Raw genomic sequence first — 20,428 nt, 5'->3', positions numbered from 1 at the left:
ATCCTGAATACTATTTTGGTCATATCTTTCTTCCTTGGAAATGTGCAGCAATTTTGATTCCCCATACCAACTGTTAGAGCACTGGGCTTGCTTTAGGTGAGCAGAGTTGAAGGGAGGGTAGAGCACTAAAGGAGGCAAGTCCAGCTGCATGGGAGACAGAGCCTTAGGGAGATGAAAGATATCTGCTTGATCCACATGGAAGAGGGAAGAGCTAATGCAGGGCTGGCACCTGCCTCTCTATTGTACTGAAAGCCTCCCTGCTGAGGCCCTCATCATGGTGGCTGGCAGTTACTTTGCATCCCTTCCAGGTCCTGAATTCTCCCTCTGTGGTGGTGAGCTGTGTTTGCCTCATCTGCAATAACTTCTTTCTATTCTCAGTTCTTCGCCTTGAACTAATCTCTGAGAAAGGGCTGAGGTTTCTCAGCTCCACGCCTCTTAGGCTCCCTGTCCCAAGCCAAACATCTCAAGCCCTGAGAGACAATGCAGTCACTGTTTGACAGGCGCATCCATACCTCATGCCAAAGGATGCTGAGCCAAGTATGAGGCAAACCTACTGCATGCATCTAGTACAGCAGAACAGGGATGGCTCATATACCTCGCCTGCAAAGTCCCCATCCCCTGTACATCAGAGCTAGGACCTCTGAGGGATGTCTGAGGTCAATACATAGACAGTAGCCTTTCCCTCTAATGCAGTGTGGAGATATCCCCTGTCTTGCAATATAACTTTCTATTGCCCTTCTGCCACAGCTCCCATTCCTTTTAGCCCCAATCTGCATCTTAGCCTAATTTGTTTTTGCTGTACCAGCTCAGACCTGCTGTACCCAGTGCTGTTCTGATCCCCAGCCTTCACAGAAATCTCTCATCCTGGTGTAAATACCTGTTGATGATGGGCCCAGTTCCATGGGGAACGATTCTTAGCAACCAATCTGACTGGTTAGGCATTGCAAGCCTGGTTAAATTCAGAGAAAGGAGATTTTTGAGCTTACTCACTCAGAAATAGAGAGGATTCATCCTTAAGAGAAAGACATGGGGAGTGGGAAATCACGTATTTGCATAAAAATTCAGGCTATTCACATTCTTCTTTATTTAGTAAAATAAATTGAAAAGTTCATGTGACATAAAGCAACCAATCTGTTCCTAGTGTCAGGAGAGGCTGACAGTGGATCTCAGCATGGCACCAAAAGCAAAAAGAATAAGGGAAACAGATCTCTTGGAGCTATAAGCTTTATCTCTGATATTGCCATTTTGCTATGTCACCCTTTTCTCCAACAGAGGTAGGAGGGAAGGACACAGTGTAGGGCAATACCAGAGCTCCTGGAGTACTGAGAAAAGAGAGCTGGAGCCAACAAATCAGAAGGGAGAAGATATTCCTAGAGAGGACAGGCAGCGTATACTACATAGCATGGAGATGGGAATCCATGACTGGCTTGGCCCCTTAATCATACTATCCCAGGAATTACTGAGCTGCGGGGCTCAGTGAGCTCTTCATACAGCAGAAACAGATTACTCTGGGCACAGCCATCCTGTTGGCTGAGAAAGAATCAGAGTTCCTCACTGAGGGCCTTCTCCTCAGGTTCGTCTTCTTTCTAAAACACATTAGAGGCATGAAATCAGTTTTGACATTGCTCAGTTTCTCAACATAGTGATAAAAGGAAACTAATTTAAATGCCTCCCTCTGCTGCCTATGCCACTGCCCTGCCTATCCCATTTCAATTGCACAACACAGGGCCCTGACACACAAAGACTCCATGCTATAGGAATATGAACTTTGACAGAGAGAGAACTCTTAACGCTGAATGAACACGGAGATTAAATTGTCTCTCTCCCAGCAGAGACGTCTGGTAGAGTCCTAAGCCCTTGTCTGTATATTCTGTTCTGTGGTCTTCTTGACAGATTTCCTTCCTATCCAAGCCACTGTCTTTCTGGTCCTCTCTCATGTGCTGCCATCCACCACCCCCATTCTCAATGTCCAAAAGCACCCTCATTCTGTCTCCCCAGCTGCTGTTGCTGTTCCCAGAAAATAGATGCTTCACTGAGACCTTCATACAGCTGCAGAGGCCAGTGAAGTCGTCTTGCTGTAGACTAGAAGGTAGAGGTCAATGAAGAAAGAGATACTGCAAAGACATCCATCTTTGATCTGCTCTTGATCTAATGCTTTTCTGATATTCAGGAAAATTAAAGAGGAGGTAGCAGGGGTGGGAGGAGTTCAGGGCACTGAAGTCATCTTCTTCAAGGGCCTTGTGGGAAACAGCATCATCCTACAAGATCTCAGCTTCCTGTAGACTGTACAGGACTCCCCCTTTACCTTCTGCATTCTTTGTAAGAAACGATTACAGAAGTCCTGTACACGCTCAACGGAGACTTCATCCAGAGTCAACACATCCTGCTCCTCATCTGGTGCGTGGAATATAGCCAGAGCTGGCAGCTGGGACTTCTCCAGTTTGAAGAATGACACTATTCGTTCATTGCTCTTCAAATTGCTATCTACCAGGATAAAGAAAATCTGTGACGGAAACAGGAGAGGAAACATGAGCAAAACAGAAACTGAGAGACAGAACAGATCTCCAAACAGTGATCATATGAAGACTAACAGTGATGTTTTTATAAAGAGTTGGAGGAAACCCACCATACTCTGTTAGGACAACATTTTCCTCTGCCACTATCTAACTGCTCCATGCAGTTCATTTTTCTGTATTTTAGCAAGTCCAGGCTTACACTATCAAACAAAATGTCATCTTTTACCTTCTTTAAAAATATATCTACAGTATGGCAGGAAGGCAGTCTCCACTTCTATTCTCTTAATAGATGAGGAAATAAGATGTCTTTTATCTTAGTGGCACATGTAAAAGCAGCTGACTCCTCTACTTGCATGTTATTTAGCTAATAAACTGGAGTGAACTATACGGCAGCAGGAGCCTGTATGAATAAGAACATGAGAGTTCACCAAACACAAAGGATGTATTTAAATGAGCTGCAGTGAGTATAAATGAAGATGCAATCATTTGGGAAACAGGCATTGTTGGCAAGACACCAATGCCCATACAGCCCAGCTCACTAGAGGGTTGTTTAGACCTGGGGAGAGAAGTCCAACAATGAATAAGCCAGGATGAGAATGACCTACAGTTTTCTGGGCTCCCAAATAGTCTTGGAGAGCAAGATCAAGCCAAGGATTAGGATTCTGCCAGGATGATTCAATAGATTGGATTTATCAGAATTGGTGACCGACTCCATCATTTTATTTTAAGTTTCAACTGAGACCTTACAGGCGCAGTGGGAATTGGTAAAAACTTAAAATTCTGGAATCATACCAATTATCAATAAAATATACAGCTATCTCAAAAATCTATGTTAAACTATCTGTTATTGCTAAATACAAACATTATGTATAAATATTATAAAAGAAAATACATATAGCAATTGAACAATTTAATCAGTGATTTGATTAAATAGAATCCCTTGGCAGGTGACATCCAAGTCAATGAAACAAACATCTACCTAACGTGTCATTTTATTGTCTCTTTATCCTGGGCAGTCTACTGGGCCTAGCATATTCAATGTACCTACGGACATGGATATGACTTAATTTACACAAGAAAAAAGAAGAGTTTAAAAAAAGAAAAGTAATGCAATGTGAAGGAGATGTGCTCAGTTCCTAGACTGTGACTCATGTTTTTCTTTCTTTCAGTCAAGAACACTGAAGTTAGTTCAAAACTTTTTTCTTCTCTAAAAATAAACTTGGTAAATCTCAAATTCTTTACTGCAGTTAATCACTGCCATACAGAAACAGGAACAACAGTTTCACTGGATATGTGACATTTACTACTTGCAGTTTCTCTGCCAGAAGTTATCTGTGCCCCAAGGGCAACAAGCTAGTGACCAGACTCGTGAGGAACTTCTCCCAGAGTGCTTAAGTCATTCTTTTGCAGGATAAAACTCCAAGCCAGAGAAGGGTCACAAATCTAAGAGTCACAGGTCTAAGGCCCTGATCTAAAAGGCTTTCAGCTGGAGCAGCAATACTTATGTTTTAGGGCTCTCCTTCCAATTAGCAAGCTGGAAACAGAGGCTGGTGTTGGAGGGGAGCACTTTCAAAGGGTTGGTACAGGAAATGGGACCACATTTTCACCAGTTCATTCACCAGCTTTTGGTTTTCTTTGTGAAAGATATACTAGACAACAATGGTTTTTTAACCAAATGTTAAACAAGAAGTTAATAAAAAAAAGAATTTAGAATACCTAAGTTGTTAAATGTTGTCACTTTATATACAAAATCTCCTCCACCTTTAAAACAGATGAATAGTATTTTAAAATGCTAGTATAAATATGTTAGTCAACATTCTTCACTTTATCAAGCTTCCAGCTTTTGTTAAAAATCCCAAAACTAAGAAGTTGTACACATTTTATCCATGAATACAAAGAATAGAGTAAGAATAAAGGAATAAAAAGGTTGGGGTTTAGAACTCCAAACACCTTCATCCTTACAGAAGAAAATGAAAACACAAAAACAACTGGCCCTTCAGCTAGAAAGGCTGAGATATCATCATTCACAGTTCATGTCTTGGATCTCACTAATGACTCATATTTGGCTCACAGAGTTACAGGGTGCCAAAGCCAAAGTACAGCAAAATTTTCCTTCCCCTCTTATATTTCAAAAATACAGGAGAGACAGCAATTGTATTTGTCCACTGTCACTCAGAAGACGACACCTTAATGCCTATCATCACATGTGTTTTAGAATGACACAACCCGGTAGGTGCTGTGACGTGGGATGAATCCTCCTTCAGCAAAAGGACAGGCCATGCATCCTACACTGGATGTGTTCCAGGGGTCCTGCCAAGGCCTGTGTGGCCTCAAAGTCACACCTGTGTGGCAGCCTGTAAGGTGTGTTGGTACTGAGGCTGCAAACACTGGAAGCCTGGTCTCCTCAGCAGCTGGAAACCAAGCAGGTTTCTACAATAGAAGCCGCCTGGTGGTACTGGCATTTCTCATGAGGAATTTACTTTGTTCAGAGATTCCCAGCCAGGTCTAGTCACAAAGAATTAATTCAGTGACCATGGAAAATCATACCGACCATGAGACAAGATTCACCTTGCCTAACTTCTGCCATCTATATCTTAGTCTTGTCTCAGCCAGTCATCTAGGTAACCTCTACAATAAACCGTGACAGGTACTATTCCACCTGTTTTAGAAGGGCAGGAAGGACATGCCTGTCCTCCTCTACCAGTGCTGAAAAGAGCCTAAAGCCTTTGCACAGACAACTTACCAAAGCTATCATTCACCAAAACAAATCCCACTTATGATGTCAACTCTCACGTCACTGCTAGAAACCTTGTAGTTCCATCCTAAACAGAAAATTCATTTTCTATTTCATATTCTCCTGTACAAAAGCTCGTTTTTTTCATTGTGAAATAATTTCCATGAAATTGTTTCATTTTTTAGCAATCTTCTTGCCTGTGTTCAGAGGTGTGCTGCTACAGGCAGTGAAGGATCTCCTGCATGGATGAGGAACTCCTGACACAAATTCTCTCTTCCATGCATTACAGTATCTGTGCACCATCACCTGCAATATGCTCTCTCTCAGAAAATTTTGTACTCTGGTGCTATCTTGGTATCTTGACAACTTGATTCCTAGCCCAGTGCTTTTAGAACATTGAGTTCCTGGAAAATACTAAGATATGGAATGATGTTAATTCCCAAGGAATTAAACTTAATTGAAAATAGTGCTGCAATGGTAGAAACCAGTTTGATGTTGTTTAGTTTTTCCTCTAAAAAAGACAAACAGGAAGGATGATCAAGCCTCATAGCAAGTGTTTGACCTGGAACTTCATGGAGCTGCAACCTTCATTCTTTGAGGAGATTGTATACGTAAAATGATTGAATTAAATGATTGAATTCTGAAGTTTGAGTAATTTCTTACATAGCTTACATAGTACATCAAAGCAAAATGAATAATACATCAGTCATGAATTGAAGAAAAGCAAGCTATAAAAACAACTTTACTACATATATCTGTTAAGTGACATAGAAAATCCATATTTACAGGTTCCCCTGTTTATGGCTAAAAGTTACCTCTCTCAGTTCTGGAGCCATCAATGTCTGACAAGAAAAATAAAAAGTGTATGAATGACTGTCTGCAAGAGAAAGGGCACCATCTTTCATTTCCATGGAAGAAATTCTGAAGGACTCTCAGGAGTTTCTCAGAACCCATTTCTAAATTGGCCTACACATAAATTAAAAGCGACTTTGCAAACATCTCTACCCAAATAATTTCAACATTGTAAACCATTTACAACAGTTGCAGCAAAAGCTTCTTTTTTCTATTCCCAACATCACCTTACTGAAACTCTTGCAAACACCCATGAGGTACACCAGCTGTAATTGTCATGTTATACTCTGATACTGTGGAAAGAAAACTGAAGATGCTTATGCTAGTTTGGCTCAGCATTGCAAACCCTGACATTTCCTTTCCAGTAGAAAGCCTGGACTCTTGGAAGTACTTCCTCAAATAAGCACATATTTGATTGCAGTAGGATCCTTCCAACAAGGCTGGCAGATTCACTCCTGCAGCTGCAGCGCTCTGAGCTCTGTCTGTTCGCTGTTACCCACCCACAATTGTTTCTCAAAGTCTGATAGAAAAGTACCATATTTCTTCTCATTCTTGTCAGCTCTTGCTGGCTTAGCATCATCTAACATTTGCACTTTCCTCTCCAGCATTTTATAGCTGCCAGGTTCCATGATAAAATCTAGAGGAACCTAGACCGCCTTCAGACACTCACTGCTGCTCAGGGTGTAATCCAGGCTGTTTTCAAATAACAGTCCTCACCATACAGCCTCATGGATCCTCCAGCTGAAAATTTCAGCTTCATCTCAGGCAAAAATGAAAAGATCATAAACCAGAGATGAAGGGACCATAATCCAGGAACTGGTAGGTGAATCACTTCCTTATGATCCATTAACGGTTGGACTCGATGATCTTAAGTGTCCAACCTAGATGATTCTATAATTCTATAATTTTCTTCACTCTTTGGGGTCAGCCACTCAGCAGCAGCAGTTCCTCTTCATCTCTCCATCAATCCAAGCAACCAGTTTCTCTTCTCCCTCCAGCTGGTCACAACAATGACTCCTCTTCCCTCAGAGCACAGCAGAGATGTGTGAAAGGATCAGTACCCCTTCTCCTGCTTGGGAACACTCTTGAGGCTCTGTTTGTGTCCTGAACTGGCTTTTAGAGAAGTTGCAATACACACCAAGCCTCCCCACTCTGTTCCAGCACTCTGCAATCACTGTAAAGGACTGCTGGATGCAGTGGTACATGCTCACAGGGAGCCTGAACACCTCTCCACCGCACTGCAATGATTCCTTGCTCAAACTGCTGACAGCACTAACCCCACAGCACAAACAAGCCTTTCACCACCAGCCCACAGGCTATGAACTATTCACTGATAATCCTGAATAAAATAATTTTTCTTTTGAATTTATTCACAGACAATCTGCAACAAAAATGCAAAATCTACTCAATACTTTACTTGTTTTGAAGCAAACCTGAATTAACTTGGTAGTCCTGACATCAGATAATTCCACTTAGGAAAATTAGCCAGCAGAGATTTCCATGGTATTGTGCAGTGGCTGCTTCTGATACTCAAACTAATTCATGTCTTTCTACATGACAGAGCAATGGAGAGAAATTTAAGCGCGCATATCGCTCTGCTTACTCCTTAATATCCAGATCTAAAACCCAAACAGTGGGATCCTAGCTCTCTCTTACTGCTTTGTAAGAGGGCAGTCCAAATAACAGTTTACTCCTCAGAGTGCCTGTCTGGGAAAAACGACTTGTTGGACTCTAAGTCCCTTCATCTACATGTCCTGCAGTACCATTGCAGTAAAGTGAAATAATCAGTCAAATCCCCACATCTTTAATCTCTATATTTTACTCTGGCAAACTTCTAGACTGATTTGGTGGGAAACTTGCCTGTATGAATAAAAATAATTAGATTTGGCTTGCTGGCAATTCATAAATTATCCAGACTTCAGTAAAATATTTTATCCAATGTTTTGTGAAGCTATTTCTCAGAAAATTATTCACATTTGCTCAGATCTGGGCATGTCACATGAAGAGAAAACTGGCTGCAGCCACATCAGCAAAGGATAGTAATGGTAAACAGCAATGCACTGTGTTAGAAGAATTAGCTGCATGGGGGGAGACCTGTATCAGACTCTGCTGCTTATGGAGGACAGGGATAATTGTGCCACTATAACATACATCTCACATGAGGCAGTGGAGATTTTTCAGATAAATTAGTTTTATTTTATCACTCTCTATTCATCAAAGCAAAACACTTTTGAAGAGACCTTTTGACTCTGATGCCTGGTTTCTGCCTGGTCTCTTGACAATGGGTGGGGACAGATGGCAAGGTCCAAAGTAGTCCTGCCATAAATGAATCTCAAGACTTCTGAGGGTGCGCAGTTCTGAGGTGGCCCCTCCATTTGAAGATGAGGAAATACTTGATTATTTTGATCTGACACTCCAGTACCACAAACAGATGCATGCAGATGTTCTTGTTCTTAAACCCCAACTCTTTCCAGCTCCACTCTTCTCCCAGAAAGATCTCTTCCACTGCCTCTCAGCTTAGCCTTCTCCACTGCTGGGATCCTCTGCCCTCTCCCATCCGCTGCCCTCCCTTGCCCCAAATGCCTTCCTGTTGCTTCCAATCCTCCTTCACTTGGCAGTTCCTTCCTCTGTTCCCTGGACACAATTTCCCCTGTAATTCAGCTGCTGGCAGAGAATCAGCCATGAGAAGATCTACTATCTGGGGTACTCTGCCCACAGAGGGGTGGGAAGCAGGTGAAATTTCTCTGAAAGACCCCATCTATCCCTTCACCTTAGTGTGGGAAATCTGACAAACCCATCTGCAACTCCTTTAAAATAGCTATTTCCCCAGGATCCAACCAGAAGGCTAAGGATTAAGAAGCACTGCGACATTAATTGCTGTCTGGTCACTTATATAATGGTCCTTGGCATCTTGCAGGCTGTATATACAAAATCACCTCTCACACCAGTGGAATGCAGCCATTGCCAGACTGAAGTGCAGCAGCTGTTTGTCATCTCCCAGTGCAAGGGAACAAAACTGGACCAGAAGCGAGGAAGTACATAATGTCCCACCAAGGGAACAGAGGAGCAGGACACAGAGAGTATTTTCCTCACAGGGAGGCAAATTGGCAAAAGGTGAACAGATCCAACACCTCCACTTAATTATCCAACTAATCCTCTTTTTCTGCTGCTTGGCCTTTGTTCCCCTAATGCACAGAGAAAGAGATTATTCCCTCCCCATCCACAGAAGAAATCACTGCTCATTGTTTTTTCTCCCTAATGGCTCCCCTTCCTCTCTGTTCGGACTTACCTTCCCCTTGAAGAGCTCCGCTGCTGTCCGGTATCTGTGCATTTGCTCAGGATGCTTTGGGGACATCTTGTCTGTGATCAGGAGAAGGTGAAGCTGGAGCGAACTCTGCATCACACCTATTGCTGTCTGCCAAAAACACGGCCACCACCGACAGAGAGAGAAAGACACACAGACAAGGAGATTGAGAACATTCAGTCCTCATTGGATGCACTGTCAGAGGGACATCAATCCTCGTGTCTCAGCTGAGATTTCTTTGCAAATCAGCTTCACAAGCATGACAGCTTTCTTTAAAGCAGGAGGGATCCAATCTGAATTCTTCATGGAAGTGCTTAACCTCCTGGTTTTGCTTATTCCTGAGACAAAACTCTGAAGACCACAAACATTCATCACTCATCGCCATTCAGTGACTAGGCAGGGGGACTGCCTGGATACAGCAAGCTGAAGTCTAGAGGGACAAGGAAGTGGAGAGGAAAGGCCAGCAAACACTGAACATAAGGATGCCCTGAATCACTGAGGTCCAGCACCTGGATGAAATGGGAGCAAGAAAATGGGAAGGTTTTGTGGTGTCAGGGTTGGTGTCTCCCCTTATTTCCTTTCTTTAGCATTAAGCTGTGCATAGGAGGAGGATGAGTCCAGAGTTTCAGCAACCCCAGGGCCTGGGCATTCTGGAGTGCTGAGGGTTAAAATTGCCTCTGCAGTCCCATAGTGGGAGAAGATTTGGAGCCGGCTGCCCCTTGTTGCCTGGGCAAGGGCCAAGAGGGCAGCACACACTGGTGCTCTGTGAGGAGCAGGGCTGGCACTGCCCAAGAAGCCACCGCACCATCTCCAGGCACGCACGCACGCGCTCACTCACTCACTCATCATCTGACTTCTCCTTCCACCCACTTCCCGCAGCCCTACAGCCTCTCCCTCACACTAAACACCAGCTGGGCCAGACCTGCTGGCTCCCCTGTACCACAGAAACCACGGAGGCGCAGACTGGGCAGCTCCCTGCCAGAGGGAGAAGAAAGTTTCCACACACTCCAGGAGAAATAAGGAAAGGGTCAGGGAGTGCTCACCAGCAAGGGCTGTGCACAGCAAAGCATCTAGTTTTTGGCAGCCAGGACTCTGCCATTAGCCTAATATTTACCAGACATTGTGTATCCCTTCACCTCTCTGGTGGTGCACAGATAAGGCAGGGGAGATCAGATGGGGTGCAGTTCAAGGCTGGAGAGCATTAGAAGACCTCATGGGAGAGGTCTGATGGGGGCTGAAGGTGAGGGTGAAGCCTGCCAGCACCAAGGATCACTACAACAGGGCTGGGCTGAGAGGGGGTAGAGCTGGAGCCACAGTTCCTCCGGCAGCTCCACACAGAGGTGTGTCTGTCAATGCAACCTTGTGCAAGAGCAATGAGCAGAGCTCATCAACATGGCCGGGTCACATCTGACTCTCCTGGAAAGCACATAGGGTAAGCATTGCCTAAAAATGCCTAAAGTATGTGGGAGAAACAGTATGGGCCTCAGGATGAAGAGAGAAACTCTTGGCAGCGCTCAGTGTTATCTGTGTGACCCCAGACTCTGCTGACCAGCAGCATTCTTAGATGCAAACAGCATATGCACTGGGAATAAATATTTACAAAAAACCAAGCTACATTAGTGGAGCTGGGAGGGCTTTGGGCCTGAAACTGCAAGAGACACTGTTAACTGCAGCACCTTGATAGGACTCCAGAGTGTCTGGAAAAAAAAAAACTGGAACAACATGTGTGCTGCCAGTCAAGGGGGGGGACCAGCTGAACAGCTCAGGACTTCTCGGTCAGGGAGACAGCCTGGGTGCCGAACAGGACGCTGTGGAGCAAGAGCTGAAAGCATCAGCAGAAACACATGAAGAAAGAACCATGATCTAATGAGTTGCCAAAAGATGCAGTGGGGTGCCCAAGGGTTCAGAAGGCCTGGGTGATTATAAACATAACAAGAACATCCCTGCTGACGTGACTTGGGTGTTCTCAAAGGGCTGTGAAGACAGTGGCGCAAGATACAGCTTTTCTGTCCCCAGAAATATTCTGTGATTTTGAAACGCATTTTTCACATCCCTTACCAAGATGAAAAAAGAAAATCCCCTTCTACAGTACTTCATTCTGGGAACAAAATGTTGCATTTCCAAAACAAAATGCTCTCTCTACTGGTGGGCTGCACTTGAACTGAGGAATGTGTCAGGCCCCTTAGCTAATCCTTGGCATCAGCTTGAAAAGGTATAGCTTTGAAACAGGTTGGGCCATTCTCCTTTGATTAAATTGAGCCTGGTCAGCACTGCTGTAGCTATCTAGAAGTCCACAAAAGACCCCATCAGCAATGATAAAGTCACAGCCTTGTGGCCATCAGGGCTTCTAAGACCTACTGACTTCACATCAATGAGCCCAGTGAACAGCTGAGATTTCAGAGGAGCCTAAATCCTTGGTCACCCTCTGTAGCAGGAAAGAACACTGGGACCCTGCCACTGCCAGTCAGATGAGGGACTTAATGAAGATGGCCAACATGGAAGCATCCTATGTCTGATATATTTTGTTGTTGTTGAACTGATGAATTCTGGAGTAAGGGATGGAGGTGATGGGAAAAATTTTGCTTCAGAAGTTTCCAACTGACCCTCGACTATGCTTTCAAACAGCCGGGCTTATGCCAAGCCCTATGAGCTGGGTTACGAAAAAAAGCCTGCCTTCTGGGAGTAGGTCACTCAAGTTTCCATGTTTCTCAAGGCTTCTCAGTCAAAAAGAGGGGATCCTGGCTCAGCAAGGTCTGCAGGCATCGCACAACATGGCAAATGCCCATGGGAGGAAGCAGCACTGCCAGCACGAGTGGTAAGAAATGGAGCTCTCTGCCCACCAACACCCCAAATTTACTGGAAAGCTAAAGCAACCACCATGCCTCCCTTCCTCTCCCCACCCCACTCACACATCCCAGCACAGCATCTGCTTCCAGTGCCCACTTGAAGTAGCAGCAAAGAGCTGCACGGCTTCCCCAATGCCATCCACACTGTTGCTGCAACCCTCACACATCTGGGTGTGCAAACTCTTAGGCCAAAGGACGCCCTTGAGGAGGAGGCCAAGTACCAGGGTGAGGGCTACAGGGATCTGGTAATTACCACAGGGTTGTACTCTGTCACCAGGCGGAGCTCATTCATCCGAATGAAACGAGTCATCTTCTCAGCATCAACATCTTTGTTGTTCATATCCAGATCCCTCCGGTCATTGTCTACCTGAAGACACACAAAGACACCCACAGTATAACAGCTGTCCTTTCCTCTCAGCGCCCCCTCCAGAGGCACTGATGGCACTCGCTCATGGAGACAACCACCCCCTGGGACACTGCCATCCTCTCCTCACACACACATAATCCCCACTTCTGGAGGTCCAGAACTACAGAGACCAACCTCCACTTCAAGATAAAGATCTTCCGAACTCCTTCAGTCTCCCAAGGGAAAAACAAACTCAGAGCACAACAGAAATCACTGTGGACTCCAGACTTCCCTACAGTATCAGCTCCTGATGCACTGAAGACAGGGAGGATCAGCTGATAAACTATTTTGGCATTATGGGGAGAGATCATTAAATAGCCTAACTTCTCACATCAATTTTGGCTTTACATCCCTTTTTAAAATCTTCATCTGCTTATTCTATTTCTTCTACAAGTAATAAACATTGACTTAGGCCTGTATGGATTTCCTGGAAACATTGTGCAAGATGGAAACCTCTCCAATAAAAAAATGTTATTTTTCCAGTACAGCAGGAAAAAAAAAAAATCAAGCCCAGCACATTTTAGCTTTAGAGGACAATCCATCCTGCCACACTTCTCCCCACACTCCACCCCCATCCTAAACAATCTGATTTTATTGAGGTTTTTGTGACCTGGTAAACAGGAAAAAAGCAGGCAACCATTCAATAATAGCTAAACCACCCAGGGGGGCAGAGCTGCTGTGCAGTACCACTGCAGAATGTGATTGAGTTGAGCCATGGGGATGCTGGGATGTGACACGGAATAGGATCAAAGTTTGGGTTTTGAAGGCCTTGGATAAACATTATGTGTTGAATAAGGTTCTTGGGGCTGAGGAAGTGTACACCCCAGGTTTTATTCTCTGCATCTGTACAAAGTGCTTGTGTTAGTTTTTCCACTGGTGTGCAGACATTTAAAGCCCCTTTTTGCTGTTCTGTGGTCATTGGCAAGGTCTTTGATCTGGTAGGAGGCCACAGCACCCTGTCTGGCAACTCAAACTGATGCTTTTCAGGCTATGCAGCCTGATTCCTCTCACAGGTTTTCCTCCTGCATAAAATGAAAGGGCAGCTCTACTCGATTAAATGAGATCAGGCCAGTCCACAGCTGGGCAGGTGAGACCAGGCAGGCCTTGGGAACTGACCTAAAGCACTCCAGACTCCACAAAAAGTCTTCTCTTGACTTCTATGGGCTTCTGGAAACACCTGATTTCCATTTTGGGATAACAGCATCTTTAATCTGCATTCATCATTTATGGTTTTAAGAAAATAAGGCTGGAAAATAGCCTGCATCTAATAGTTGAAGCGCTAGTAAAAATGTCTTTATCGCTTCATATAACTAGCTTGTTAGCATCTGTTAATTATGTTCCTTTTAGGTCTATCAGGCCAGATTCCTCACTAGAATAAATCAGTTTCCCTCCACTATATTCACAGAAGTCCCACCAGTTGACAGCAACCCCACCTACTACTGTAATTATGGTTTAAACTTCTAAGCATTGTAAGTGTTTCATACTCTGTAAAAGCAAAGAAAAAATAAGTTTATGCCTCTGATTCACTGCTATCCTGGTCACGCATCATTGTATTCTTCAAATGAGTATTTGAGTCCAAGTTCCTGTCTCAGTTCTTTTTTCCCTTTCTATCTCTGACCCGTTACTCCTACACAGTATTCAGCACAGAATAAAAGGAAAAATAATGTGTCTGAATAATTTAATTTAAGAAAAACTGACAATTAGACAAGTGTATTTTCAGCCACATTTGAACTTGAGTAGTGTATTAGTTTTTGGTTGGGTTTTTTTTCCTATTAAACAAGAGTTCAGCTGCAAAAACTGGACTGTGAACAAAGAATATTCAATATAATCCAAATTCCAACAATCCAGACACTTTCTTTTATCAAACACCCTCCCAATGCAGTCATCCTCACTATCCAACACAGTGCATAAACAAAGGATCTTTTCAATATTTTTGGAAGAAAACCACCATGACTAAGAATCAAAACTGAGATAGATGTTGCTTCAGATTGCAACATCTGCACATAGCAAATAAAAGGTTAAATAAAAGGACCTGCTTACCTATTGCTCACTCTTAGATCATTCTCTTTGAAATATTTGGATAACGCCAGTGGTAAACACAGTGCAGGAAATTATGAGAAAGAAAGGGGAACAAACTGGCTTTGTCCGATCTTTGTACAACCTGGACCTAGAACTTGGCCAAGCTGCCACATTTAGCTTCCCTAGTACACGTAATGTGTCCTCGTACCCTGCCCACGTGTGTGCTTAGAGCTCCAGTGACACAACACTTTACGGGCCTTTAGGACATCTTGTGCTACCTAGGGCCCCCTTCCTCCTCAGATATACCTTTGTCTCCAGTTTTCAAGTGCCACACTTGTGTAAGCAGGGACAATACAAGAAAATTTATATAACCAGTAGAATACTTGTTTTTAACTTTTTTTGCTACTCTGGAAGCAAGTACATGGGCCTTCCCAATATTGCCTCCTTAAATTTCAGCAAACAGCTTCAATTTCAGTGAGGCACCAGCACTTACAGCTGGAGTCAACAAAGATGTGAACGTGCACAGCATCCATCTCCAAGGAACTGCAAAGTAACATTGTTAATGGGCCCCTGCTCAAAGCATATTTAGAGGATAACTCTGCAAACCACAGACAAGGAGACAGATGAGAGCGTTTGGGATTTCTTTAGGTGGCAGAGCATCTGTAACTGCAGAGACCCAGGCTGGATCTGGTTTCAGTCGTGACAGAAAAGTTGTGCACCCAGGGAGACAGCTTTTCCTGCCTGAAGTGACACTTGGCAGGTTTTGATATCAAACCTGATGTGTTGATCCATTGTAAAATGGTCTCTAGATGCTTTTCATGTGTCTCAGAAGCCTTTCCAAAATGACAGAAACCCCATCCAAGTAACACTGAACTCCAGGTCGGTCACTTAGAAACACAGTCATAAGATTATAGAGTCATAGAATAGTTTGGGTTGGAAGGGACCTTTAGAGGTCACCTTGTCCAACCCCCCTGCAGTGAGCAGGGACACCTTCAACTAGATCAAGTTGCTTGCTCATAGACCCATCCAACCTGACCTTGAATGTTTCTAGAGATGGGGTATCTACCACCTCCCTGGGCAACCTGTTCCAGTGTTTCACCTCTGCACCATCATTCGTTGCAAAGCACTGGGTGCTGGACCAGATCCACAGGAGATCTCAAAATGGAGAATCTCAACAGGTGTAATACTTGTTACATGTCTTAGCAATGGGCACTCTGCAAGTGCAAAAGACCTCTTTGGGGCAGGAAGCTCTACACATGTGCTTTTAGGTGGGCCAGCAGAGTGGCTGTCAATGATGAGCCTTTTTTTTTTTTTTTGGCTTGCTCTAAGGAGAGATGAGCAGCTTTAATCTTTACCACCACTACCTACAGATTTAATTTCTTCTGTAGCGTGACTTCAGGCAGTTTTTAAGTGCTTACCCTCAAGCCTCTCTCACCAAAACCAGCGGGCAGAAGAACTCCTAAACCAGAGCGTTAATTTTGCAGATACAGCTTTTTGTGGGCACCGTGTTTGCTCAGGAGGAAGCTGCTCAGGGACGGCTGCAGCTCGCCCCCCCGCAGCTCCCCGAGCCCTCCGGCCATGGCAGCAGGTGCCCCCCACCCCCGCGGACCCACGCACCCTGCGGAAGAGCGTGACGGTGTTCGCCGTGACGCTGTAGTGGGACAGGACGGCGGGGCTGGTGCTGAGGCCGAAGGGCACCTCCGGGATCCGGCCGGCCGCCAGGCGAAACTGGGACGCTTCGGGGCCCTCCGGTTCCTGCGGAGGGAGAAGAGGGGGTGCGAAGCGAGGGTGGGGGGGTGGTGAGGAGCGGAGCCACCCCCGGAGAGCGCCCCCGCCCCCTCCCGCCCGGAGGTGGCGCGAGGGCGACACCTACCGGCCGCCCGGCAGCACCGCCCGGGGCGGGACCGGCCGGGGGGGGGCGCCGGGGGCGGGGGGGGGGCGCCGGGGACAGCGGCTGCCTCTGCCGTTGTCACCTTGCTGCGTGGCCGGGAGGCTGCAGAGGTCATCCCCACGCTCCCCGCCTCCGGCCCCGGGCCCGTCAACCACCTCGCCTCCCACAGTCGGGATGGGTAGCTGGCGGCGATGCCAAGCACGCTCTCGGTGTGAAGCATTCTGGGAATCTCACCCACCCTTTCTCCTAAACCTCGCTGCTTACTCCCACGCTAACAGGTAACACGGTGATGATGCGAAGCCCTAGAGCTCTTAAAAGGGTGGGGAGAAACCCAGACTCTGGATGTAGCACGCTTAAATGTATATACATATATATACACACACACATATATGTATACATATATGTGTGTGTGTATAATAAATACATAAAAACGTGTTTTTTAAGATAACCTTGATTCTGGAGTCAGGGGTTTAGAATTTTTAAAAACCTTGCATTAGCAGTATCCTGTTCTCTTTTATAAAGGTACCTTAAACAAACACTTCAAAAAGTAACTAATGCAGATACATCAAAGGATAGAAATGTGCAGTTTCTCAGTAATTTGAGGTCCCTTCCCTTTTTTACAGTGAGAGCATTAGCTGCAGCCTTAGCCCATATTAAAGCATCTCTTGCTATTCCCATTCCCAGCGTTTCTTCTGAGTGATGTACTTTTGCTACTTATTAGATTTAAATTCTCAAGAGACAGTCTCTGCTTGGAAACTGTTTTGGTTTCCTTTTTGGTTTGAACCATCAGCTCAGCTGTTTGTGAGCCCAGAGAGAATAGAAAACAAAATTCCTTTTTCATTCAAAAGAAAAACAGCTCTTGTGACCTGTTTTGGAAATGCCAGCGCATTGGCATGGCTCTGGTGAGAGTGCTAAAGCCTGCGGTGGGAATAACCTCACTGAGTTTTGGAGCATTCCTGGGAAAGCTGGGGTTTAATCAGGCCAAGCACAGCCCTTTCTTGCACACACGTGGGTTTCTGGAGCAGTGTGTTGTTTTTCCATCATGGCATGCTGTTCCCAGTCAGGGAGGCTGTGCTCATCATATGGGGAGCTTGCCGAGCCGCGTTCTGCAGTGAATTGAAAAGCTGCAGCAGAGAAATAATTTATGGGAAACAGAGAGCATGGACATTATTTGGATGAATATACTCTGAGGCAGAGGGCCAAGGCAAGCCCTTATGGCACACATACATCTTTATCTACTGTTTAAATGCAGCCCAGTCATGCTTCAGGCACTGAATGCCTGACATGTTGCTGGCTGCTGCCCTGCGCTCCTGGCAGCCAGGGCTGTCCCCTCACTGCAGGATGGCACAGCCGTCCCTCCTTGCCCCGGGACCCTGCACGCCGTGTAGCAGCAGCCTCCTGTCGACTCTGATGAATGAAATCCGGCAGCGGGAGGGAAGCCACAGTGGCACAAGACACCAGTGGTTATGCACTCACGTTGCTTCACCCAGCAAGAAGCCACAGTCCCTGCCGCATCTTGGCAGGAGGCTCTGTGCCCCAGGTACAGCCCTGCCACAACCCCGGCCAGCTACCCTGGGGGAAGGAAGCAACTGAGCACTTTTGTTCTGCGTGTGCAGATGGCCTCTCTGGTTTGCAGGATTGGAATGCTGCGAGAGCAACCCCTGAGGAGCACTGAATGCCTGCAGGCGCTGAAGGCAATGAGGCTGGTGCCCTGTGACCAGTGCTTAGCAAGGCCCCTGGGGCATAAGCCTCCAGCACTCACACACTTGTTGCTGCCCACACTGCACAGGCAGTACAATCAGTCCTCACTCTGTGGTGGGGTGCGAGATGCTGTCATCCTACACCAAGTGCGTGATGCCCTCCCTAGGCTGCCCTGCAGCCCAAGGCACAGGACAAGAGGAGGAAGGAGCTCGCGGAAAGGAGTTGTTTTTGAAAGGCTGGAGTCTCCTCTGACAGAAGCCATGAGGCAGTGTGTGGGCAGCAGAAGCCCAGGGCAGAGCTCAAGGAAAAGGGCAAAAAAGGTGAACTTGGGGACCTTAAAAGTAATGAGGCTCCTGTCAGAGGCCTCTGTTTTATGGTGCTCTAACTCAAAAAATATTTTTATCTTGCTTCCTAAGGAAAAATATTCATGCTATTTTTGGGGGTAAGGGGCACATACCCATCAGTCACCCTAACATCTTTGGCTGATTTCAATTGAGTTTGGACACAGAGAGCAGAGATCCCAAGGGTATCAACTCTGGGGAACAAAGCAGCGAGACAGAGAGACCATGCCTACACCTTCCCTGGGAGGAGGCTGGCAGCTTGAGCCCAAACCCCGTTGGACTTCAGACGACCCGCACCAGTGCTGCCCCCCAGGGGCTTCCTTGGCCCCATCACACAGGCAGTGCCTTGCTGTGTCTTTGCTGACTAAAGCAAACAACTGTCGTTCACACTCGCCCCTCGCCAACACTTTCTCTGCCACCCACGTTCCCATTTTACTTCCTCTGCAGCATTTCTCTCTCCTGCTCCAGGGCTCCTATGACCCCATTCACCTTCTTCCCCTGCTCCATCTCCCTTTCCACATACAGACAGAATTCCCTGCATTCTCCTTGTGGCCTGCCACCTAATCCCTCCACATGCCTGTCACAGGCCCTGCAACTTTCAGGGCTGGAGCTGCTTTTGGAAGGTGTTTGCACCATAACCAGCTCCACACTCCATCAGGGTGGGATAAGAGCTCATGGATGGCAGAGAGGAGGTGCTATGAACACACCTGGAAGAATCCAACAACTGCCACCTCTGCACTGCTAATGAAGGCTTTGGCATCCGCAATGTCGTTCAACAGGACAGGTTTCTCTGCAGTGCCAGCTGTGCCTGGAGAGGAGAGGTCAGGGTGGGACAGAGGGTACACAAAGAGCAGCTCAAAGAGGGCCCCCCAAAAGGCACACAAGCATCCCACCCCTCACATGCGCACCCACGCATCTCTCCTGTAAGCTTAACATGCTCGCACAGCACACTCTGGATAAGGAGACCCAGCATAAGGAGGACTCCCCACATAGACCCATCCTTTTCCCTCAGCCAGGAGAAAGCTTACTTACTGTGGGATGCAGAGCCACCGTCTTCAGCACACCCTGCTGGGGAGCCCCTGGTGAGCAGGATAATGAAGAGGCACAGGAATACAGAGGTGCCCATGGCGCCAGCTTGTCCTCTCCTCACCATGCTACCCTACTCTGGTCCTCTCCTCAGCAAGAGACACGTCAGCTGCTGCAGCGGCCCACAGTCACTCCTGGGACAGTGGGAAGGAAGCAGCTGGCCCAGGGCAAAGCCTTCAGCTCCTGAGATAACCACCTGCCCAGGAGAGAGCCCCTGCCTGCACTGCAGGCACCAGCCTTGGAAAGCCTCACCAACACTGCCATCAGCATGTCCTCACCCACAACACTAGACATCTCAGCTACCCTGCACCTGGGTGATCAGGCACTTCAGCTAGGTAAGAACATCCCTCCATGCAGAAGGAGCCACTACACTTCTCCAAGCATTGGGTGCCCGAGAGGCTAATGTTCCCTTGGGCTTGTCCAGCTGGGCAGCCAGTAGGACATACAGCTCCTGCATTGGCTATGGTAAACAGCTGCCATGCTAAGCGTTAAATGTGAGAAGGCCATGTTACAGCTCCCTAGACTCATTCAGTTGCCACCCAGGATGAGACGCGGCAGCTGTCTACCCCTAGAGTCTATCCCCATCAGAGGCCAGACTTCAGGCTTCAAAGGATTCATGGAACTCCTGAAGGAAGCAGGTCTGAAATAAATTGCCTACAGTTAGTCTGATGTCCTGAAGGAGGAAAGCTTTCTCTTCTGAAACATGCTCTTAACCCTTCCTATAATGCATTC

The 20,428-nt window shown here is 46.3% G+C and overlaps 2 protein-coding genes across 2 annotated transcripts in view; both read right to left on the bottom strand.

Moving 5' to 3' along the window:
• The window catches only part of MGP (matrix Gla protein), a 73,051-nt gene that overhangs the window by 23,970 nt on the left and 28,653 nt on the right, over nucleotides 1-20,428 (bottom strand). The gene's annotated exons all lie outside the window — the stretch shown is intronic.
• Nucleotides 1,061-19,763, bottom strand: ERP27 (endoplasmic reticulum protein 27). Its single transcript, XM_064452177.1, has 7 exons — nucleotides 19,643-19,763; nucleotides 19,318-19,418; nucleotides 16,295-16,432; nucleotides 12,506-12,619; nucleotides 9,392-9,517; nucleotides 2,306-2,503; nucleotides 1,061-1,586 (listed from the first exon to the last, which is right to left on the bottom strand). Exons 1-7 carry the CDS (start codon nucleotides 19,761-19,763, stop codon nucleotides 1,542-1,544), a joined length of 843 nt encoding a protein of 280 aa, XP_064308247.1. The 3' UTR covers nucleotides 1,061-1,541.

The sequence above is a fragment of the Phalacrocorax carbo genome, chromosome 1 (genome assembly GCF_963921805.1).
Source record: "Phalacrocorax carbo chromosome 1, bPhaCar2.1, whole genome shotgun sequence".
NCBI classification, from domain to species: Eukaryota; Metazoa; Chordata; class Aves; order Suliformes; family Phalacrocoracidae; genus Phalacrocorax; species Phalacrocorax carbo.
This window is presented reverse-complemented; position numbering and strand designations above follow the sequence as displayed.